Source organism: Macaca thibetana, chromosome 1 (assembly GCF_024542745.1).
Source record: "Macaca thibetana thibetana isolate TM-01 chromosome 1, ASM2454274v1, whole genome shotgun sequence".
Lineage (NCBI taxonomy): Eukaryota > Metazoa > Chordata > Mammalia > Primates > Cercopithecidae > Macaca > Macaca thibetana.
This window is the reverse complement of record NC_065578.1, coordinates 134,476,276-134,496,095: the sequence shown is the minus strand read 5'-3', so window position 1 is coordinate 134,496,095 and position 19,820 is coordinate 134,476,276. Positions and strand designations below refer to the sequence as shown.

Here is a 19,820-nt window from a genome sequence, read left to right as displayed (position 1 = left end):
CTTAAGGGCCACCCTTCCTCTTCAGACCCTCGGTCCATGGGGCTCCTCTTGCCTGCTGTCTTAGAGTGCCCACCCTTTGGTGCATGACCTGGGGGTCGAGGTCCGTCTACACTCCAGCTCCCTAAACTAGAGGCAGTGAGGGCCAGCCCGGGCGCCCGGCTGTTCCAGGTACCACATTTCTGACACCTGAAACTAGCACTAGGTGACCCACCCTGCTCCTTCAGAAGTTCTGTGTGCTGCTGTGGGCTTGGTCTCCGATCTCATGTCCCAGGCATACATCATTTCCTGAACTCTCATCCCCATGGACTTGAGAGCATTCACTGTCTCCGTTATTAAAACCCCAGCTTCCCCACTAAATGCCTCTTTACCTCCTTCTTGCAAGGAAGCCCTTCTCCCCTTTGCTTTTCTTTCTTTATTTCCCTCCAAACATCCCCATTGCTACTTCCCGCCTTTCTTCTCCTCCCCACCCAGTTCTCTGTTCCTTGAGCCTGAGCTGTGGGATAGAACTGTTGCTGTCGCTTCTCCCTCACGTCTATACACCAGCCCCCCCAGCTGCCTCTTCCCCACTGAAGAATTAGTCCAGCTCTTCATGTTTCCCTCCACCCGAAATGCTGTCATCATTTAAGGAAATTTCTTATTCACATTAAAATTATTCCAGATTTACAGTGACAAAAAGCATAAAGAATATGGCATATGATAACATCTTGCATAGCCATAGTAAAATGATCAAAACCAGAAAATGGACATTGACATAGCTTTATAAAATATCTATTTCATAATCTGCAGAGCTTATTCACATTTTGCTAACTGTCCCTCCCAAGTCCTCCCACTGGTCCCATCTCCAGCCCAGCCAGTTTTGCCTTTCCTGGTCCTTGCCTCTCCCTTTCCACAGTGACTCTTCTCTGTGCTTTTTTTTTTTTTTTTTTGAGATGGAGTCTTGCTCTGTTGCCCAGGCTGCAGTGCGGTAAGATCTCGGCTCACTGCAACCTCTGCCTTCCAGGTTCAAGCAATTCCCCTGCCTTAGCCTCCTGAGTAGCTGGGATTACAGGTGCCCGCCACCATGCCCAGCTTTTCTTTTTTTTTTTTTTTTCATATTTTTAGTAGAGATGGCATTTCACTATATTCACCAGGCTGGTTTCGAACCCCTGACTTCAAGTGATCTGCCCCCACTTGGCCTCCCAAAGTGTTAGGATTACAGGCATGAGCCACCATGCCTGGCCTCTTCTCTGTATTTCATGAGATCATGTCTTGAGGTGAAAAGTCAGATTTCCCTGCTATCTGGGGTAACAGCATCCCCAGAGCTCCCCATCTTAGGAAAGCAGACTCCCTCAGCATCTCCCACATGCAGGATGGTTGTTGCCATAAGTTCTCCATGCCTGGCTCTCCCAGGGTTTCAGAAAATAATAAAGAAGGAGCACAGGCTGTGTGCCACACCTGTAATCTCATACCTGTAATCTCAGCACTTTGGGAGGCCGAGGCGGGTGGATTACCTGAGGTTAGGTGTTCCAGACCAGCCTGGCCAACATGGTGAAACCCCATACCTATTAAAAATACAAAAAGTAGCCAGGCGTGGTGGCAGGCATCTGTAATCCCAGCTACTCGGGAGGCTGAGGCAGGATAATTGCTTGAACCCAGGAGGCGGAGGTGGCAGTGAGCCAAGATCATGCCACTGCACTCCAGCCTGGGCGACAGAGCCAATTCTCAAAAAAAAAGAAGGAACTCAGCGTTTCTTGTGGCAGCTAAAACTTGACTTTTACAAGGCTGTGGCTGCCTGTCACCAGCATTTCTGCTCTCTGGAATAGATGGGAACACACACACATGTACATGCATGGTCACAGGAGCACATATGCACACATACATGCACACACTTACATGTACACATTTGCACACACACTCATGCACACTTGCACATGTCTTTACACACATGAATGCATACACTAATATGTATACATATGCAAATCATATGTAAACGAATACACATGTGCACATACTCTTGGCACATTGCACTCTTGCATACACAAACGTGCCCTGTACATGGATATGCACACTCGTGACACACCAAACATAAATGAACACACAGAAACACACATGCATGCATGTGTTTACTTGTACATGCATGCATGTGCTTACCTGTACAGTCATGCACACACTCACATATGCATACACAGTCACACTCATTCACATGCAAACACACCTGCACACATGCAGCATATGCTCACAATCATGCACATGCACAGAAACACAGACATACATGTACATATGTGTGCCTACATGAACACATGTACGTGTGTGTACCCATCACACAGATGCACACACGTTTGCACGTGCACACATGTATGCACACAGTGCTGGAGTGCAATGGCACCATGTCACTGCAACTTCCGCCTCCTGGGTTCAAGCATTTCTCCTGCCTCAGCCTCCTGAGTAGCTGGGATTACAGGTGCCCACCAACATGTTCGGCTAATTTTTGTATTTTTAGTAAAGATGGGGTTTCGCCATTTTGGCCAGGCTGGTCTCGAACTCTTGACCTCAAATGATCTGCCCACCTCGGCCTCCCAAAGTACTGGGATCACAGGCATGAACTGCTGCACCTTGACTTTTCTTTCTTTTTTCTTTCTTTCTCTTTCTTTTTCCTTCCTTCCTTCTTTTCTTCCTTCCTTCCTTCTTTTCTCCTTCCTTCCTTCCTTCCTTCCTTCCTTCCTTCCTTCCTTCCTTCCTTCCTTCCTTCCTTCCTTCCTTCCTTCTTTTCTTGTCTGCCTGACAGGATCTGGCTCTGTCACCCAGGCTGGAGTGCAGTAGCACAATCACGGCTCACTGTAGCCTTAAACTCCTGGGCTCAAGCGATTTTCCCACCTCAGCCTCCTGAGTAGCTGGGACAACAGGCACACGCCACCATGCCTGGCTAATTTCTTTTTTCTTTTTTTTTCTTTTTTTGTAGAGATGGGGTCTTGCTATATTGCCCAGGCTGTCCTCAAACTTGTGGCCTCAAGCAATTTTCCCACCTCAGCCTCCCAAAATGCTAGATGACAGCTGCAAGCCACCACAAACGACTCTATCATAATGCAGTCTTTACAACCAGCTGCAAATAGGGCTCTGAAGTCTAGGGACAAGTCCTCAACTCCTGAAATGACAGAGGAGGAAGTGAGTGAAGTGAATGAATGATGGGCACAGTCAATATTGAGAATAATCACAATGATTGCAACTGCAAACCCTCCCCTATGCGGCCCCTGCTCTAAATGCTACTTTGTTGGTCACTGCAGCACTCTTTCAGGATGGTATCAGCACTCCCAGTAGACAGAGTGGCTCAGGGCTCACACCAGGTCCCTCAGCCCACACCCATCAGACTTGGGGTTCAAGCTCAGATCTGTCCGTTTTCAAGAGAGAGTCCAACCAGCCTGCCCAAAATCAGCCAGTGAAGACTAACCAAGGGATTGCTAGGAGACAGATGGTCTCACTGGCTAGATCATAATCAGGCAATTCCAGAGTGAGGATCCTCATCGGCCATCCCATTCCTACTGTGTTTGAGGACACATGGATGAAGCCTCGGCTCAGGGCTTCGTGTTAGGGTCCTGGGTTTGGAGGGTGGGCAGGATGTGCCTTGTCGGGGCTCCCTGCTCACCTCTCATGGCTCAACCTCGTTGCTGCTGGTGGGTCGCCTCTGCTCCTTTTCTCTTCGTTCCCTCTCTTCTTCCAGCAATGCTTTGTTCTTTTCCCTTTGACATTTCCAGAAGATGCGGATGCCTCCAGCTATTACGAGTCCCACTGCAACAAGGAACAGAGGCAGAGCCGCTTTCCATGCCATGAACTGGGAGCTTCTGGAGAAGGTAGCTAGAGAAGATTCCCAGAAGCCAGGAATATTGGGGTGAGAGAGTGTCTGTGTTCTGAGGTCAAACTCGCTAAAGGGTTCACGAGTCCAGGGACATGATATTTGCAAATTACTGTGAAATAGTTTCCAAAATAGTATGTATTTGCACACGTGGTGCTATGAACTGAATGTCTGTGTCCCCCAAAGTTCCCAAGCTGAAATCCCAAACCCTACGGTGATGATGTTAGGAGGTGAGGACTTTGCGAGGTGATGAGGTCATGAGGGTAGAGCCCCCATAATGGATATGATGGGAATGGTGCCTTTATAAAGGGGAGAGCCTATAGAGCTCCCGTACCCTTTCCACCATGTGAGGACACAGTGAGAAGGCGCTGTCTATGAACCAGGAAGCACCCTCCCCAGACACCAAATCTGCCACGCCTTTATCTTGAACTTCCCAGCTTACAAAACTGCGGTCAATAACTATCTCTTGTTTCTAAGCCACCTGGTCTGTGATATTTTGTTATAGGCACACAAATGGAGTAAGACAGTTGGGTATAGATATATGCATAGGAAGTAGATATTAGATATCTATTTGTAGATAAAGAGAGAAGTGATAAAAAGAAATTTCACAACGAGGTAGAAATGTGGTGAATCTGAGTAAAGGATGCACAGACAACTTCTCTATTAATCTTGCAAATTTTCTGTAAGTTTGACATCATTTAGAAAAGTAAAAGTGAAAGTTTTTGTGAAAAGGTAAATTTGGAAACAACCAAGATATTTTTTAGTAGGTGAATGGATCAATAAACAGTGGTCCATCCAGATTCTGGAACATTATTCGTTTCAAAAAAGAAACAAGTTATTAAGGTATGAAAAGACATGGAGGAAACCTAAACGCCTACCACAAAGTGAGGGAAGCCAGTGTGAAGGGGCTACAGAGGCACAATTCCAACTACAGGACATTCCAGAACGCCTGGAAACTATGGAGACAGTGAAAACATCAGTGGTGGCCAGGAGTTAGGGGAGAAGGATGAATGAGCGGAGCACAGAGGATTAAGGGCAGTGACATTATTTTGTATGATACTATAATGACAGATATGTGGTGTTATATATTTTTCTAGAACCATGGGACGCCATGCCAAGAGTGAGCCCACATGGAGACTGCGTACTCTGGGTGCCGACGGCATTGTCAACGGAGGTTCATCAATCATGGTGGACATTCCTTCTGATGCAGGGTTTTTTTTGCTGGGGGAAGTTGTGCAAGGGGGTTAGGGGAATATGGGAACTCTCTGGACTTTCTACTAAAATTTGTTGTGACCCTAAAACTGCTTTAAAAAATAAAGCCTATTTTTTAAAAACCCTAAAAACCATTGATATTAGGGTGTACATTTCTTGTTCCCCCAAAGGCAAGGCTCTCTCCAGTGTCCCTGCATCCTTATCTCTGTTCCTCTTCCGTAATCAGCACCCAAACAGTGCACCTTCCAGGACGCCCCAGCCAGGTGAGGACAGGGACCTGCTGCCCGTTCCCTCTTGCCACAAGCCCCACAGCTGTCTCTTAATGTCTCCAGTGTCCAGGGCCACGGAATCTTGTGCTCACTGATTGTGAGGACAGAACTGAACAGAGGACTCACCGGGCAGGTGACTTTCAGCCACCTTCCTCCTCTCAGGGAGGAGAGGGCTGGAGATGGAGCAAGAGAGACCCTCCACAGCCCTGTCCCAGAGCATCAAGCTGGACGTCACAGCCCAGAGACCCATGGTGGCCGAGGCTGAGAGATTGGTCACAGCAGGCCTAGCCTGGCCTCTGAAGTCTCGCCATTCCACCCAGGGCTTGGGGAACCAGCCTGCTAATGTGCACTCTGCCTTGACTCCATCCTGCTGTTCCATCACCTGGATTCTGGGCTCCATGCCCAGCCCTGAAGGAAGAGACAGCGACTTGAATCTTTGCAGCCATGGCTGCTTCTATTTAAAGGAAAAACAAAATCTTGAGGATTTCCAATGTATTTTGGCAATTTCACAAACTGCCTACCCTGTATCACATGCCATCCTTAACAGAGTTGCCCCATTTCCCAGACAAAATAGGGTAAGCAAAACGGAAAAGGCCCAGGAAGATTGAATAAGCATCCTGTGTTGCAGAAGTAGAATTCACGGCACAAGATGGGACCTAGGCTTGTCTGCTTCAAAGCACAAGTTCTGAGTCACTCGGGAAACCTCCTGTATTTCAAGACTCTCTTCTCTCTCGGTCTCTCTGTCTCCTGTCATTATTTCTCTGTCTCTCTCTTCCTCCCCATTTCTGTTGCTTACTCTCTTTCTCATTCTCTTTTACTGTCTCTCCGTCTCTGTCTCTCTCTCTCTTTCTGTTACTGACTCAGTCTCTTTGTCTGTTTCATTCTCTCTGTGTTTCTCTCAATTTCTCATTCTCTCTGTCTCTCTCCATCTCTGTCTCTCCTGTCTTTTATTCTCTGTCTCTGCTTGTCCCTCTCTCTCCATCTCTCTCTCCTCATCTCTGTAATTCTGTCATTCTTTCTTCACCTCTCTCTGTCTTTCTCTCCACCTATCTTTCCACCTCTGTCTGTCTGTCCCTGCTTCTCTCTCATTCTATCTCTCCATCTCTGTGTCTCTCTCATTCTCCCTGTCTCTCTCTTTCCCTTCCCTTCCCTTTCCAGTACACTGGTGTAAGGAGGGAAAGGAAGATGAGGAAGGTGACCCTGCCTTCACAGCTGCACTTCCCAGGAGCAGCGCAGGCCAGCATGGCAGCTGCGAGAGTGCACTCTCACCCTCCTGAAAAGCCCTCCACCTGAACATGCTGGGCCCCGAGGCCATGCCTGGAAGTAGGACTGATAGCCAGTTAGCCACTGGCCTCACCTGCCACCTGCACCTGCACAATGGCCTTGCCGAACTTTACACCATCCTTGAAGTGGCAGCAGTATGTCTCGTTGTCAAAGGCTGTGACCCTGTGAATCCTCACCATGGCCTTGCCCCCGGCCACATGGTCACTCACGAAGGTTGTCCTTCCTCTGTACTATGACTTTTGCTCTCTATCCATGTCCATCCCTCTCTCATGCACGTGCACAGCCAGGGAGGCCTGGCACCTGTACCACCTCAGCTCCATGTCCTCGGCACTGATATTGGGGAACAGTTGACACTGTAACTCCACATGTCCCCCAGCCATGGCCAGAATAGGGGCATGAGGCCCAATGACATCAAAGTCAGCTTTCTCTGGGAGACGCAGATCAGAAAGGGCTGGGTTAGCCATGTGTGGGGAGGCCAGGGCACTTTCCCCCTGCCCCTCCCTCATCTTGGAGGCTTTGGGGACCTCTTGAGCCCGAGCTGCTGGGAGATGCTTCAGCTTCCTGCCATGCTGGACACACACCTCCTATGCCAGGGCACCTGCCTCGACTTGCACAAGAGTCTGTCCCACAGTTTTGACAGATGCTGGCCAGTGGGAGCTGCAGGAAGACCAGGGTGACAAAGCAGATGGGCAGGAAGTCCTCTTGATCGCACATCATTGCCATTCCTGCCAGGTCAGAGCTACGCACTGTCACTGGGAGAGGAGCCACCGCCAGGAAGCTAACAGGTGCAGAGGAAAAATGCCATGGAAGAAAAAGAAGAAAAGGTCATTCACTCTCACTCCCAAACAAGTTATTAATGCTATAAATGGAGACACAGCAAGCCTCATGTGCTCCTGTACCCATCTTCTCACGGGTAACACACCTCTCACCCTAGTCCCTCTGTGGAATTCCACAAGGACATCCAGGAGGGAAGGGGTTTGATTTTCTAACCTGCTCATGAAGAGCCGTAGCCCAATCTCTAGCTGGAGACTGTCATGAAACACCAGAATGCTGGAGGAGAAAACCCAGACTCGGATTAAGCAAATTCGAGGTCAGAATGACATCAGGGGATTCCCTTAATATCCCTTGCTTTCCCGCTGTCCCCATGGGGACTTCTATAGTCAGGGGCTGGGGTCTGGGCCCAATCCTCAGAGCTCTTCAGCTGGGATGGGCAGGCCAAGACCCTCATGAGTCTCTTGTGAGCATTTCTTGTAACCTCGGTTTAGAGAGCAGGTATTGGGAAAAAGGTCTGTGGCCTTGGGCGGTTCTTCCCAGCACAGCCATCCATGTTGGGCATTTACGTGTGTTATTAGGGAGTTGTGTGGGCACAGGCTCTTGTCCTATTTGGTTCTTGCCTTCCAGGAAGACCCTGTGGTCCTTCTGCCCCTTGGGGATGGGGAGAGGTTGGAGGAAGCAGAAACACTGAAGAGTGAACAGCATCCTGACCATAGAAAATGCTCACCTGGCACCGAGAGCTGCTGCAGCTTCCTTGGGAAGTCCTGGCAACTTTAGGGGAATTAATTTAGTTTCCTGCCAACTCCAGGTGGGTGTGACCCAGGCCAAACATGCTGTCTCCAGGCGGTGATGTGAAAGGCAGCCTCGACATCTGGCAAAAGCTGCCAACTCCCCCGGTTTCCAGAGATTCTTCCTTTTGTTTTTTTTGCAAAAGTATGTAACTGTGCCTTTTGGGCAGTTGCAGTAGAGGACAAAAAAGGCTTCCCATAGAGTGTGATCCCCAGTGTGGAACGCCCCAGGGCTGGGGAGCAGGAGATACTGCCCGTGGGGAGGAGACAGGCCTCAAGATGGGACCCAGGCCAACTGAAGGAGCTGTGAATGCAGGTAAAGCCTGCAGTTATCTGGCAGTGTGCAGGCCCAGCCTAGCTGGCCCGGGTCCTTCAGGAAAGGTGTTTATGATCATGTCGCAATGGCCTAATTCCCATATTGTCCCGGAGGGATGTTCAGGGCTCATCTTCCCCAGCCTTTCACTGCCCTCCATGGCCGTGGGGTCATGGATGTCTGTTCTCATTGGCAGCCTCCCTGACCCAGCTTAGAACCTTCATGCTGATTTCTTGCACCCAGCGGCCAGGCCCATTCCCTCCTCACCTTCTTGTTTGAAGACTAAAAAGTCTGGGCCTTTTCCTGGGTGGTTTTTGTGAGAAAGGAGTCCTTGCTTTCCTAGAGGGAGGAGCTTTATCTGAACTCTGCAGACAGGTGCTGAGCACTCCCCGTGCCCGCGGGCGGTGGAGGAAATCCAAGTGCCAGGTCCCTCCTATGTCCCTCCTGGGGGAGTGTCCCTTTGGTCAACCAGTTGTTCCCCCTTTTATATGTCAGCATGTAAGAATTATGTTGTCCCCGTGATCTGCTTTTACCAGACAATGACGTGACCTAAAACTCGACTCACTTGTCTTTTTGAAAAAATTAATTGGCCAGGTGTGGTGGCTCACACCTGTAATCCCAGAACTTTGGGAGGCCGAGGCAGGCAGATGGCCTGAGGTCAGGCGTTCAAGACCAGTCTGGCCAACATGGTGAGAACCCATCTCTACTAAGAATACAAAAAAAATTAGCCTGGCATGGTGGCCTGCGCCTGTAATCCCAGATACTTGGGAGGCTGAGGCAGGGGAATTGCTTGAACCAGGGAGGTGGAGGTTGCAGTGAGCCAAGATCATGCTACTGCACTACGGCCTGGGTGACAGAGTGAAACTCTGCCTCAAAAAAAGAAAAAAAAATTAATATATTGTTAAAGACAGGGTCTCATCCTGTCACCCAGGCTGGAGTACAGAGGTGTGATCTCTGCTCACTGCATTCTTGATCTCCCAGACTCAAGCAATCCTCCCATCTCAGCCTCCCACGTAGCTGGGACCACAGGTGCACCATCATGCCTGGCTAAATTTTTGGTGTTTTTTGTAGAGATAAAGTCTTGCTATGTTTCCCAGCTTGTCTTGAACTCCCAGGCTTAAGCGATCCTCCCACTTCAGCTTATCAAAGTGCTGTGGTTACTGGCATGAGCCACTGTGCTGCATCCAGTCACACTTGTCCCAATGACTTGGGAAGGAGGGCTCAGGTTTGAACAATCTAGAGAGAGCTGCTACGATGTACAGAGCACACTGTGTTGACAACAGATTGTGATGCCTGTTGTCAGACGAAGAGTCATGAGCACTGGGAAAAGCTATGGCGGAGAAGGGTGTCCTGGTGGTGTAGGCTTTCAGCCCATGGGTAGGTCACTTGACACAGTGGTCCTTCTGTGCATGAGCCCATGTGTGGCCCAGAGTCTCTCAGGTGGGCAACCAGGGCTCCTGCAGACACATTCAGCTCAACCCACCTCAGGTACAATGTTTAAAGTTCAAAGGCAAGAAGACAGGAGGTCACACACTTTACAATTCCCTTCATATGAAATGACCAGACAGGTAAATACAGGGACAGAAAGAAAACTGTGGTTGTTGGGGCTGAGGAGATGGGGGAGATGGAAGTGGAGATGAGGAATAACTGTTTAATATTTTTGGGGTTTTACTTAGGGTGATGAAAATATTTTGGAACTAGATAGAGATGGTGGTTGCAAAACATTGGGAATGTACTTAGTGCCACCAAATGGTATACTTTAAAATGGTCAATTTTATATTATATAAATTTTATCTCAATTGACAAAAAAGAAAAATATTTAAAAAAAGAAAAAACAGAAGAAAAGGAAAAACAACAGAGAGAGAGAGGAGAGAGAGAGAGAAAACAAAGAAAGAAAGAAAAAAAAAAAGAGCTGCTTATCCACCCTCTTGTGGAAGGGATTATGTTTAGAAAACAAGAAAACCCCCAAATCTCATTTGTTAAAATGTGATTGTCTGGTCTTTGGTGCCCTCTGCAGGAATGTGTGTCAGTGCACCAGTCCCTCTTCCCTGTTTTCTTTTCTTTTTCTTCTTTTCCTCAACTTTTATTTTAAATTCAGGGGGTACATGTGCAGGTTTGTCACATGGATTTATTGCATGACACTGAGGTTTGGGATCTGAGAGATCCTGTCACTCAGGTAGTGAGCATAGTACTTAATAAGTTAGTTTTTCAACCCTTTCCTTTTCCCTTCCTCTCTGCTCCAGTAGTCCCCAGGGTCTCTTGTTCTCATCCTTATGTCCATGTGTGCCCAGTGTTTAGCTCCCACTTATAATTGAGAACGCATAGCATTTGGTTTTCTGTTCCTGTATTAATTCACTTAGGATAATGGTCTCCAGCTGCATCCATGTTGCTGCAAAGGACATAATTTCACTTTTTTATGGCTGTGTAGTATTCCTTGGTGTATATGTACCACATTTTCTTTATCCAGTCCTCCAATGACAGGCACCTAGGTTGATTCCATTTCTTTGCTATTGTGAATTGTGCTGCAATAAACATATGAGTGCATGTGTCTTTTTGGTAGAATGATTTCTTTTCCTTTGGTTATATACCCAATAATGGCATTGCTGGGTCAAATGGTAGCTCTACTTTTAGTTCTTTCAGAAACCTCTGAACTGCTTTCCATGGTAGCTGAGCTAATACACTCCCACACGGTGTATAAAGGTTGCCTTTTTCTGTACAAATTTGCCAACATCTGTTAATTTTTTGACTTTTTGGTAATCGCTATTCTGACTGGTGTGAGATGGTGTCTCATTGTGATTTTGATTTGCATTTCTGATGATTAGTTATGTTGAGCATTTTTTCACGTTTTTTGGCTGCATGTATGTCTTTTTGAGACGTGTCTGTTCAAGTCCTTTTATCCATTTTTAAATGGGGTTATTTGTTTTTAGCTTGTTGAATTGTTTAGGTTCCTTACAGATTCTGGATCTCAGCTCTTTGCGGATAGTTTGTGAGTATTTCGTGAGTATTTGAGTTTGTGAATATTTTCTCCTGTTCTGCATGTTGTCTGTTTACTCCATTGATGGCTGCTTTTGCTGTGCAGAAGCCCAGTTTTCCCTAAGGCCCCCAAGAAGTCAGTGAGATTTTCTGTCAGAAGGAGTCCTCTTGTATTTCCCTCCCCCTCCATCTGCTCTGGACCTGGGAGCCAGCTTTGCTGTCTGGGCCCTGAGCAGGCCAGTTTGTGTCCTCTTTTCTCAAAGCCCTTCTGAAAACAGTTCAACTGGTGTTTTCCCTGTAGACCCTCCCTCTGTCCTATAATGGGACCAAATCCATAGGGGCAGTCTTGGAGGACAAATGGTACTTTTCCTAATCTCTCCTCCTTCTCCCTATCTCCCTGCACAAACTTTCTGCTTCCCATAACCCCTGGGACTGTGTGCACAGGGATTCCGGATCCTCTAAGTATTTAAAACAATATTTACCCAAGTCATGGATGATTTGTCTCACCTCACTCTTGGATGGTAAATTCACTCCCTGAGGCTTTGCAGTTTCTGCCTACACACTGTTTAGTCCAGGCCCAAGGGGTACCTTGCAGCAACCACACCCTCCTATCTTCCCAAGGCTTCCCACTCTTTAATGCAAACCGTGTATTTTTTCTCAATATTATGTAAAGTGCTCGTATATGTAGCTGGAAGAGCCCCCTAACAAGCAGATCTGCCAAGGAGCCCCTCCAACATGGACATTTAAGGATCGCCTCTGTGTCTTAGACTCTGGAGATGGTGTTAGTTGAATGACGACCAGGTGAGTGCAATGAAGACTAAAAACCACTAAAAGCTGGCCACTCCTGAGGAGACAGGACTGAGCAGGGGCACACGAGGATGCTGGGGCCTTCAGGATGAGAAGCAAGGTTCAGCAGAAGAGACAGATGGGATACAGCAAGCATTTAGGGCAGGAGAAGAACTAAATTAAATGAGGTAAATGAAGTAGGGTCATTTCGTACCCAACAGTGATTATTTATTCATAAAAATCTGTGTCTCAGGCATTCAGGTCCTTTGGAATGCACTAGCTAATCAAATGAACAAAAAGTTCTTCTGACCTCAGGAGTTGATATCCTTCTTTTTCTAATGCCTCCTTCTCCTTTTCTTCTTCTCCACGTTCTCATCTTCTTCCTACTCTCCATCCTGCTTCTCCTCCCCTCCTCCTCTCACATTTTTCTTACATTATTCTTATATTTCTCCTTTTTCTTTCTCATTTTCCCTTCCTTTTCCTCCTCCTTTTCTGCTTCTTCTTCATGATCATGATCTTCTTTGTGGTCATCTTTTTACCCTCTTCCTCTTCCTCTTTATTTTTCTTTGCCATCCTCATCTTCTTGGCTATCTTTGTCATCACCTCATTCTCCTTCCCTTATCTCCTTCTTCTCCTCCTCTTGCTCTTATTCCTCCTTCCCCTTCTTCCCTCCTCCTCCTTCCCCTTTCCCTTCTTCCCTCCTCTGCTTTCTTTCCTTCCTTCCTTCCTTCCTTCCTTCCTTCCTTCCTTCCTTCCTTCCTTCCTTCCTTCCTTCCTTCCTTCCTTTCTTTCTTTCTTTCTTTCTTTCTTTCTTTCTTTCTTTCTTTCTTTCTTTCTTTCTTTCTTTCTTTCTTTCTTTCTTTCTTTCTTTCTTTCTTTTCTTTGTTTCTTTCTCCTCCTCCTTCTTCTTCTTCTTCTTCTTCTTCTTCTTCTTCTTCTTCTTCTTCTTCTTCTTCTTCTTCTTCTTCTTCTTCTTCTTCTTCTTCTTCTTCTTCTTCTTCTTCTTCTTCTTCTTCTTCTTCTTCTTCTTCTTCTTCTTCTTCTTCTTCTTCTTCTTCTTCTTCTTCTTCTTCTTCTTCCTCCTCCTCCTTCTTCTTCTTCTTTTGCTTCTTCTTCTTCCTCCTCCTCCTCCTCCTCCTCTCTCTTCTGAGATTTTAATAGCGCCAAACCTCCTTGTGTAAGGGAAATACCTAATTGTATCTTACTCTAACCTGCCTGACTTAGTAATGGGGGTAAGGAATTAGAAGTTCCATAAAAGTCGTAACCTAAGGAGACCAAGGCTTTCTACAAATAATGGCATATGTCAGTTCTGGAAAACACTTCCATTTCTGCCACAAATCTGGAAAGTATTCCAGATTTTAAAGGATATACACACATAGCTCCCCAGACAGACACAAAATCATACAGCTATGTGTGTATGTCCTTAAAATCTGAAATACTGGTATTTCATTGTGTCATCTAATTTCTGTGGTAGCACCTCCCTGGGCATATTGAATAGAAGTGGTGATAGCAGACATCCTTGTCTTGTTTCTGATCTTAGGGGGAAGGCATTCAGTCTCTCAGCGTAAAGTACTTTGTTAGTTGTGGGATTTTTATAGATGCCTCGTAGCATCTCAAGGAAGGTCCTTTCCATTGCTAGTTTATTGTGTGTTTTCATCCTGAAGGGGTGTTGAAACTTGTCAAATGCTTTTTAAAAAATATTTTCTGGACCTGGCACAGTGGCTCACACCTGTAATCCCAGCACTTTGGAAAGCCGAGGCAGTTGGATTGCTTGAGTCCAGCTTGGACAACATGGTGAAACCTCATCTCTATAAAAAATACAAATAATTAGCTGAGCATGGTGGCATGCACCTGCAGTCCCAGCTACTTGAAAGACTGAGGTGGGACGATTGCAGTAAGCTGTGATTACACCACTGCACTCCAGTCTGGGTGACAGAGTGAGACCCTGTCTCAAAACAAAACAAAACAAAAATATGTTCTGGATATTAATACCTTACCAGATATATTATTTCCAAGTATTTCCTACAAGTGTGTGGGTAGCATTTTTACTCTATTAAAGGTGCCCCTGAGGGATAAAAGTTTTAAATTTTTATGAAATCAAATTTTTCCTTTTTTGGTTGGTGTTGACTGGGTTTGTGGTGTTATATGCAAGAAATCATGGCAAAATCCAAAGCTATGAAACTTTTGCCGTATATGTTCTTCTAAGGGTTGTTTAGTTTTAGCACTTTCTTTCAGGTCTTTGATCCTTTTTTATTTCATTTTTGTATGTGGTGTAAGGAAACTGTCTAACTTCATACTTCTGCATGTGAATATCCAGGGTTCCTAGTCCATTTTATTTTTTCTGATACTTCCTTTTCCACTGAGTGATCCTGGTGCCGTCTTGAAAATCATTTCATCATATATGTGAGGGTGTCCATCTGGGCTCTCTATTCTACACACTGGTGTGTGTGTCTGTCTTTGTGCCTATATCATGCTGTTTTGATTACTGAAACTTTCAGTAAGTTTTGAAATCGAGAACAGTGAGACTTCCAGCTTTGTTCTGCTTTTTCAATGGTTTTGGCTAATCAGAGTTTCTTGTTATTCCATGTGAATTTTAGAATGGTAGTTTCTGTTTGTTTAAAGTCTTTGGGATTTTGGTAGGAATTGCATTGAATTTGTATATCATTTGGGGGTAGTATTAACATCTTAACACTAACAACCAGACAGACTCATGAGCTCAGTAATCCTCAGAGATGGCACAAAGACACCAACAGATGTTCAGAAACACACAGCCCAGGCTGCCACCGTCACCACCACCCTTCTTACCCTCCTTAGCAACAACCACCATCTGTCCACTGTGTGTTTTACTTGCATCTCTTGTTCCCTGTTTCCTACAATGTCACCTTCAAGTGGACAGGGTTATTTGTTTTGTTTTATTCATGGTAGCCCCTACTAGAAGGTCTGTTACATAGGAGGAGATTAATACTTGATGAATCACTTGGGCTAAAACACACACAAACATGTGCATGCGTGAGGGTGCACACACACACACAGGTTTTAACAAACCTCATCATAGGTCCACAACCACTTGGTTTTCATAATGTTCTCAAGTGCATCCCATGTGGCAGACAGGTGTCTCCTGGATGACAAGCCAATACTCAAAGGTGAGTTTACCTAAATGAAAATGTAGATCCATACAAAAACCTGTACAGGGATGTGTACAGCAGCATTGTTCATACTTTTCAGAACTTGGCAGCAACCAAGAGGAAGAGGTGTAATAAATTTAACAAAAGTACAAAACTTATAGTCTGAAACCCACAAACCTTGTTGAAAGGCATCGAAGATTTAAATGTTAGATTTCATGAGCATAGATAAGTAGGCTTAATATTAAGATGGCAACACTACCCAAAACAATCCACAGATTTCATACAATTCCTGTCAGTTGAGTACCTTGCAGAATTTAAAAAGTCAGTGCTAAAACTCATATGGGAACAAAAGGGCCTCAGAATGCCACAACGCTCTTGAAAAAGAGCAAAATAGGAAAACTCACACTTCACAGTTTTAAAACTTGCCTCAAAGCAACAGTAATCTAGATTGTATAGTAATGACACAAGAAAAGTCCTTTATATCAATGAAAGACAACAGAGTCCAGGAAGAGTGAGGTGAGTATAATGGCAGAATGAGCTTCTCCAAACACCTTTCCTTGCACAGAAACATGGAAAAACAAGCAGAATGGCCAGGAGTAACTTTGTCAAAATTCTTGAAAACTGTCAAAGGTTTACAGGAACCAGGTAAAGAAGAATAAACAATAGTGAAAAATGGAAGGAAAGCCTGTTGGATTGTTTACTTGTCCTTGCCCCAACCTCTCCTTGGCTTGGTGCCAGTCTTTTAGACAACAACCTGAGTTTCCAGTGTGGGACACTGGTCACAGGTTCCTGAGGGAGCAGAGATGTTATTTGCAAATTATCATGTTTCTATGTTCCAATCTGTCTGGGGGCTACGCGAAGGTCTGAAACAAGGCTCTTATCTGTTTTGTCCAAGTCAGAACCCAGTCAATGTGGAAAACTGGCAGGAATTGCTTGGAAATGTTAAGTAAGGCTGGGTATGGTGGCTCAGGCCTGTAATCTCAGTACTTTGGGAGGCCAAGGTGGGTGGATTACTTGAGGTCAGGAGCTCAAGACCAGCCTGACCAACATGGCAAAACCCTGTCTCTACTAAAAATACAAAAATTAGCCAGGCATGGTGGTGCACAGGTGTAGTCCCAGCTACTTAGGAGGCTGAGGCATGAGAATTGCATAAACCCAGGAGGCAGAGGTTGTAGTGAGCCGAGATCTTGCAGCTGCACTCCAGCCTAGAGGACAGAGCAAGACTCCATCTCAAAAAAAAAAAAAAAAAAAAAAGTTAAATAAATAAAAAGTCTGCTGTCACCTGGAAGAATACATTACAATATTGTATGTATTGACACATACAATAGACCATATATACAGCTCAGGGGGAGAAGCAGGAGTGAACATTTCTTTCAGAAATTAGGGTATTCAAAAGCACCCAGGTATAATGGGGAACTGAGAAAGCCCCATGCATGCCTGGAGCCAGGGGACATTGTCAGATAAGACCTAAAGACCTAAGAAAAGCCTTATTTTCAGCACTGGATGATCTCCAGGCTCAGTTCAGCAGAAAGCAAATGCTGGAGCAGTTGTTGACAGCCTGGACACGTGTTAAAGGAATGCCCCATCACAGAGCCTGTCACAGAAAGAGGAAGAGGTGAGATTTTGTTTCTTCTTTTTTTCTTTCTTTCTTAGCTCCTGGCATTCAAGCAAATTGCTGTCAAAACACTTGATAAACACAAGCTACAGATACAGACACTTCGGCAAGTATATACAAGTAATACGTCTCTGCAAAAACACTCTGGAAAAGTAACTAAATGAATGACAACTACAGCCTTCAGAAAACAAGAATAGCAAGCGCTAGGGAAGGGGGAGAGATTCACTTTCTTTAGCCCCAGGAGGGCAGCTCAGCTCTACTTTGAGAGTAGGGTAGCTTTGAGGGCCCTGATGGATGGGCCACCAGCCTGGGCACAGAGGTGCTGGGGGCGTGCAGCCGGGACCAGGGGCTGTGCGTTCAAGCCTGTCCCATTGTACCAAACAAGACTAAATCGCAGGTTGTGCACTTATGTCAGGGTGAGTCCAGTGTGCCCTGCAATGGATCCCGTGTCACTGTTTACATGACCTATTCGTGTGGTTACATAGCCCTTTATTTAAAAGAGAGACATTCTTTGTACGAAGTTATTATATTAATTATATGTTTAAAGGTTAAAGAAAAAGAGTTGCAGACTATTTATACAACTGTTTTTTAGGAAAAGAAAAAGCAAGAAGACCATTTAACCATATAAATGCAAAAGGGAAGAAAGTATAATAGAAACTTTGCTAGTTTTAAAAAAAAAAAAGAAAGAAAGAAAAACAAAAATAAGTCCCTTTCTTGTAAACTTATGGAAAACTCTTTGCGGCTGTTGGAGTTTAGTTTGTATATACACAGAGTTATCAGACATTATTTATAAAACTTAGTTTAAAAAAAGATCCCCCACCAAAAAAAAAAAAAAAAAAAAAAAAACGGTACAGCTGTGAGCCAACCAGAAGGCCGTCCTCTTGGATATCTTTTGCAACTGTACCAAAACTGACTTACTCCTCTGCCCTTCCTGTGTCTGTCTCTTGCCAGTGCTGTGGTGTCGTCTGTGCCTGGGGAGGTTTTGTGCAGTGGTAAAGTGCTAGTATTTCAGGTGACCTTTGACTTGTGGGTGTCACTTCTTGTGTCTGTTTCCCATGTTCAATTTTTTTGGGTTTAGTTGTGCTTTTGCTTCTGTTGCCTTGCTGGGCCTAAGCTGGGGTGCTGGGTGGCACCTGCTACGTCAGAGCTTGAGGAGTCTGTGCCCACCAGTAGCCATTGGTTCCCTAGGAGGTGAGACATGGGGTTGTGTCATGCCCATCCCACTGAACCTTGGCTACATCTGTGTTTGGGCTTGGGCTAATCTGGGGCCAGGGTAGGTGAAATTAGGGGCTCATTAGGGTCCCTCACACTGCTTCCACATGCGCCACCTCTGTCCTTGGGTGGTGGCATTGCAGGGGTCAAGGAGTCACTGTGGAGTCACTGGGGTTGGCCAGGTATCTCTATCCATAGAATGCCTGAGGTCAACCAGGTATCTCTATTCTTAGAATGCCTGAGGTCACGAGGCCTCTCTATCAGTAGAATGCCTGAGGTTGGACTGAAGTCTCCATTATTAGAATGTCCAGAGTTGGCCAGGTGTTTATACCTTTAGAATGCCTGAGGTTGCCCAGACGTCATTACTGTGAGAATGGCTAAGGTCGGCTGGGAGTTTCTCTCATTTAAATGCCTGGGGTTGGCCAGGTGTCTGTATCCTTAAAATGCCTGAGGTCACCCAGGTGTGTCTGCCATTAGAATGCATAGGATAGGCCAGGAATCTCAATCATTAGAATGCCTGGTGTCGGCCAGGGGTCTATATCATTAGAATGTCTGAATTTGGCCAGGAGTGTCTCCCGTTAGAATGCCAGTTGTCTCTATCTTTAGAATGTCTGATGTTGCCAAGGTGTTTCTATCATTAGAATGCCTGGGGTAGGCCAGGTGTCTCCATCCTTAGAACGCCCGAGGTTGCCAGATGTCCCTATAATTAGAATGTCTGAAGTTGACCAGGAATCTCTTCAGTTAGAAAGCTTGGGGTCAGCCAAGTGTCTCTATCCTTAGAATGCCAGAGGTAAGCCAGGTGTCCATATCGTTAGAATGCCTGGGGTCGGCCAAAAGCATATATCATTAGAATGCCTGGGGTTGGCCAGGAGTATCTCCTATTAGAATGCCTGGGGTCGGCTGGGTGTGGTGGCTCATGCCTCTAATCCGAGCACTTTGGGAGGTGAGGTGGGCAGATCACAAGGTCGGGAGATTGAGACCATCCTGGCTAACACGGTGAAACCCTGTCTCTGCTAAAAAAAATACAAAAAATTGGCTGGGCGTGGTGGCTCACGCCTGTAATCCCAGCACTTTGGGAGGCCGAGGCGGGCCGATCATGAGGTCAGGAGATTGAGGCCCTCCTGGATAACATGGTGAAACCCTGTCTCTACTAAAAATATAAAAAAAAATTAGCCAGGCGTGGTGGTGGGTGCCTGTAGTCCCAGCTACTCGGGAGGCTGAGGCAGGAGAATAGTGTGAACCCAGGAGGTGGAGCTTGCAGTGAGCCGAGATCATGCCACTGCGCTCCAGCCTGGGCAACAGAGTGAGACTCCATCTCAAATAAAACAAAACAAAACAAAACAAAACAAAACAACAACAACAACAAAAAATTAGCTGGGCGTGGTGGTGGATGCCTGTAGTCCCAGCTACATGGGAGACTGAGGCAGGAGAATGGTGTGAACCTGGAAGGCGGAGCTTGCAGTGAGCGGAGATGCACCACTGCACTCCAGCCTGAGGGACAGAGCGAGACTCCATCTCAAAAAAAAAAAAAAAAAAAAAAAAAAAAAAAAAATGCGTGGGGTTGCCCAGGTGTCACTATTATCGTATTATTGCCATGCCATAGGTCAGAAGAGATTCTCTCCCATTAGAATGCCTGGGGTCTC

General features: G+C 45.9%; 1 protein-coding gene and 1 long non-coding RNA gene across 2 annotated transcripts; one reads left to right on the top strand and one right to left on the bottom strand.

Annotated features, from left to right (window-relative positions):
- The first annotated feature begins 3,561 nt into the window (after positions 1-3,561).
- On the top strand, positions 3,562-5,156 carry LOC126936995 (uncharacterized). The gene is made up of 3 exons (XR_007719623.1): positions 3,562-3,647; positions 3,729-3,824; positions 4,924-5,156. It is a non-coding gene; the product is annotated as an uncharacterized LOC126936995 (long non-coding RNA).
- On the bottom strand, positions 3,623-7,356 carry LOC126936406 (butyrophilin-like protein 10). Its single transcript, XM_050759212.1, is given in 4 exon segments — positions 3,623-3,828; positions 5,434-5,715; positions 6,665-7,018; positions 7,230-7,356. Coding segments are annotated over 4 exon segments (927 nt in total). The 5' UTR covers positions 7,315-7,356.
- Positions 7,357-19,820: the final 12,464 nt, after the last annotated feature.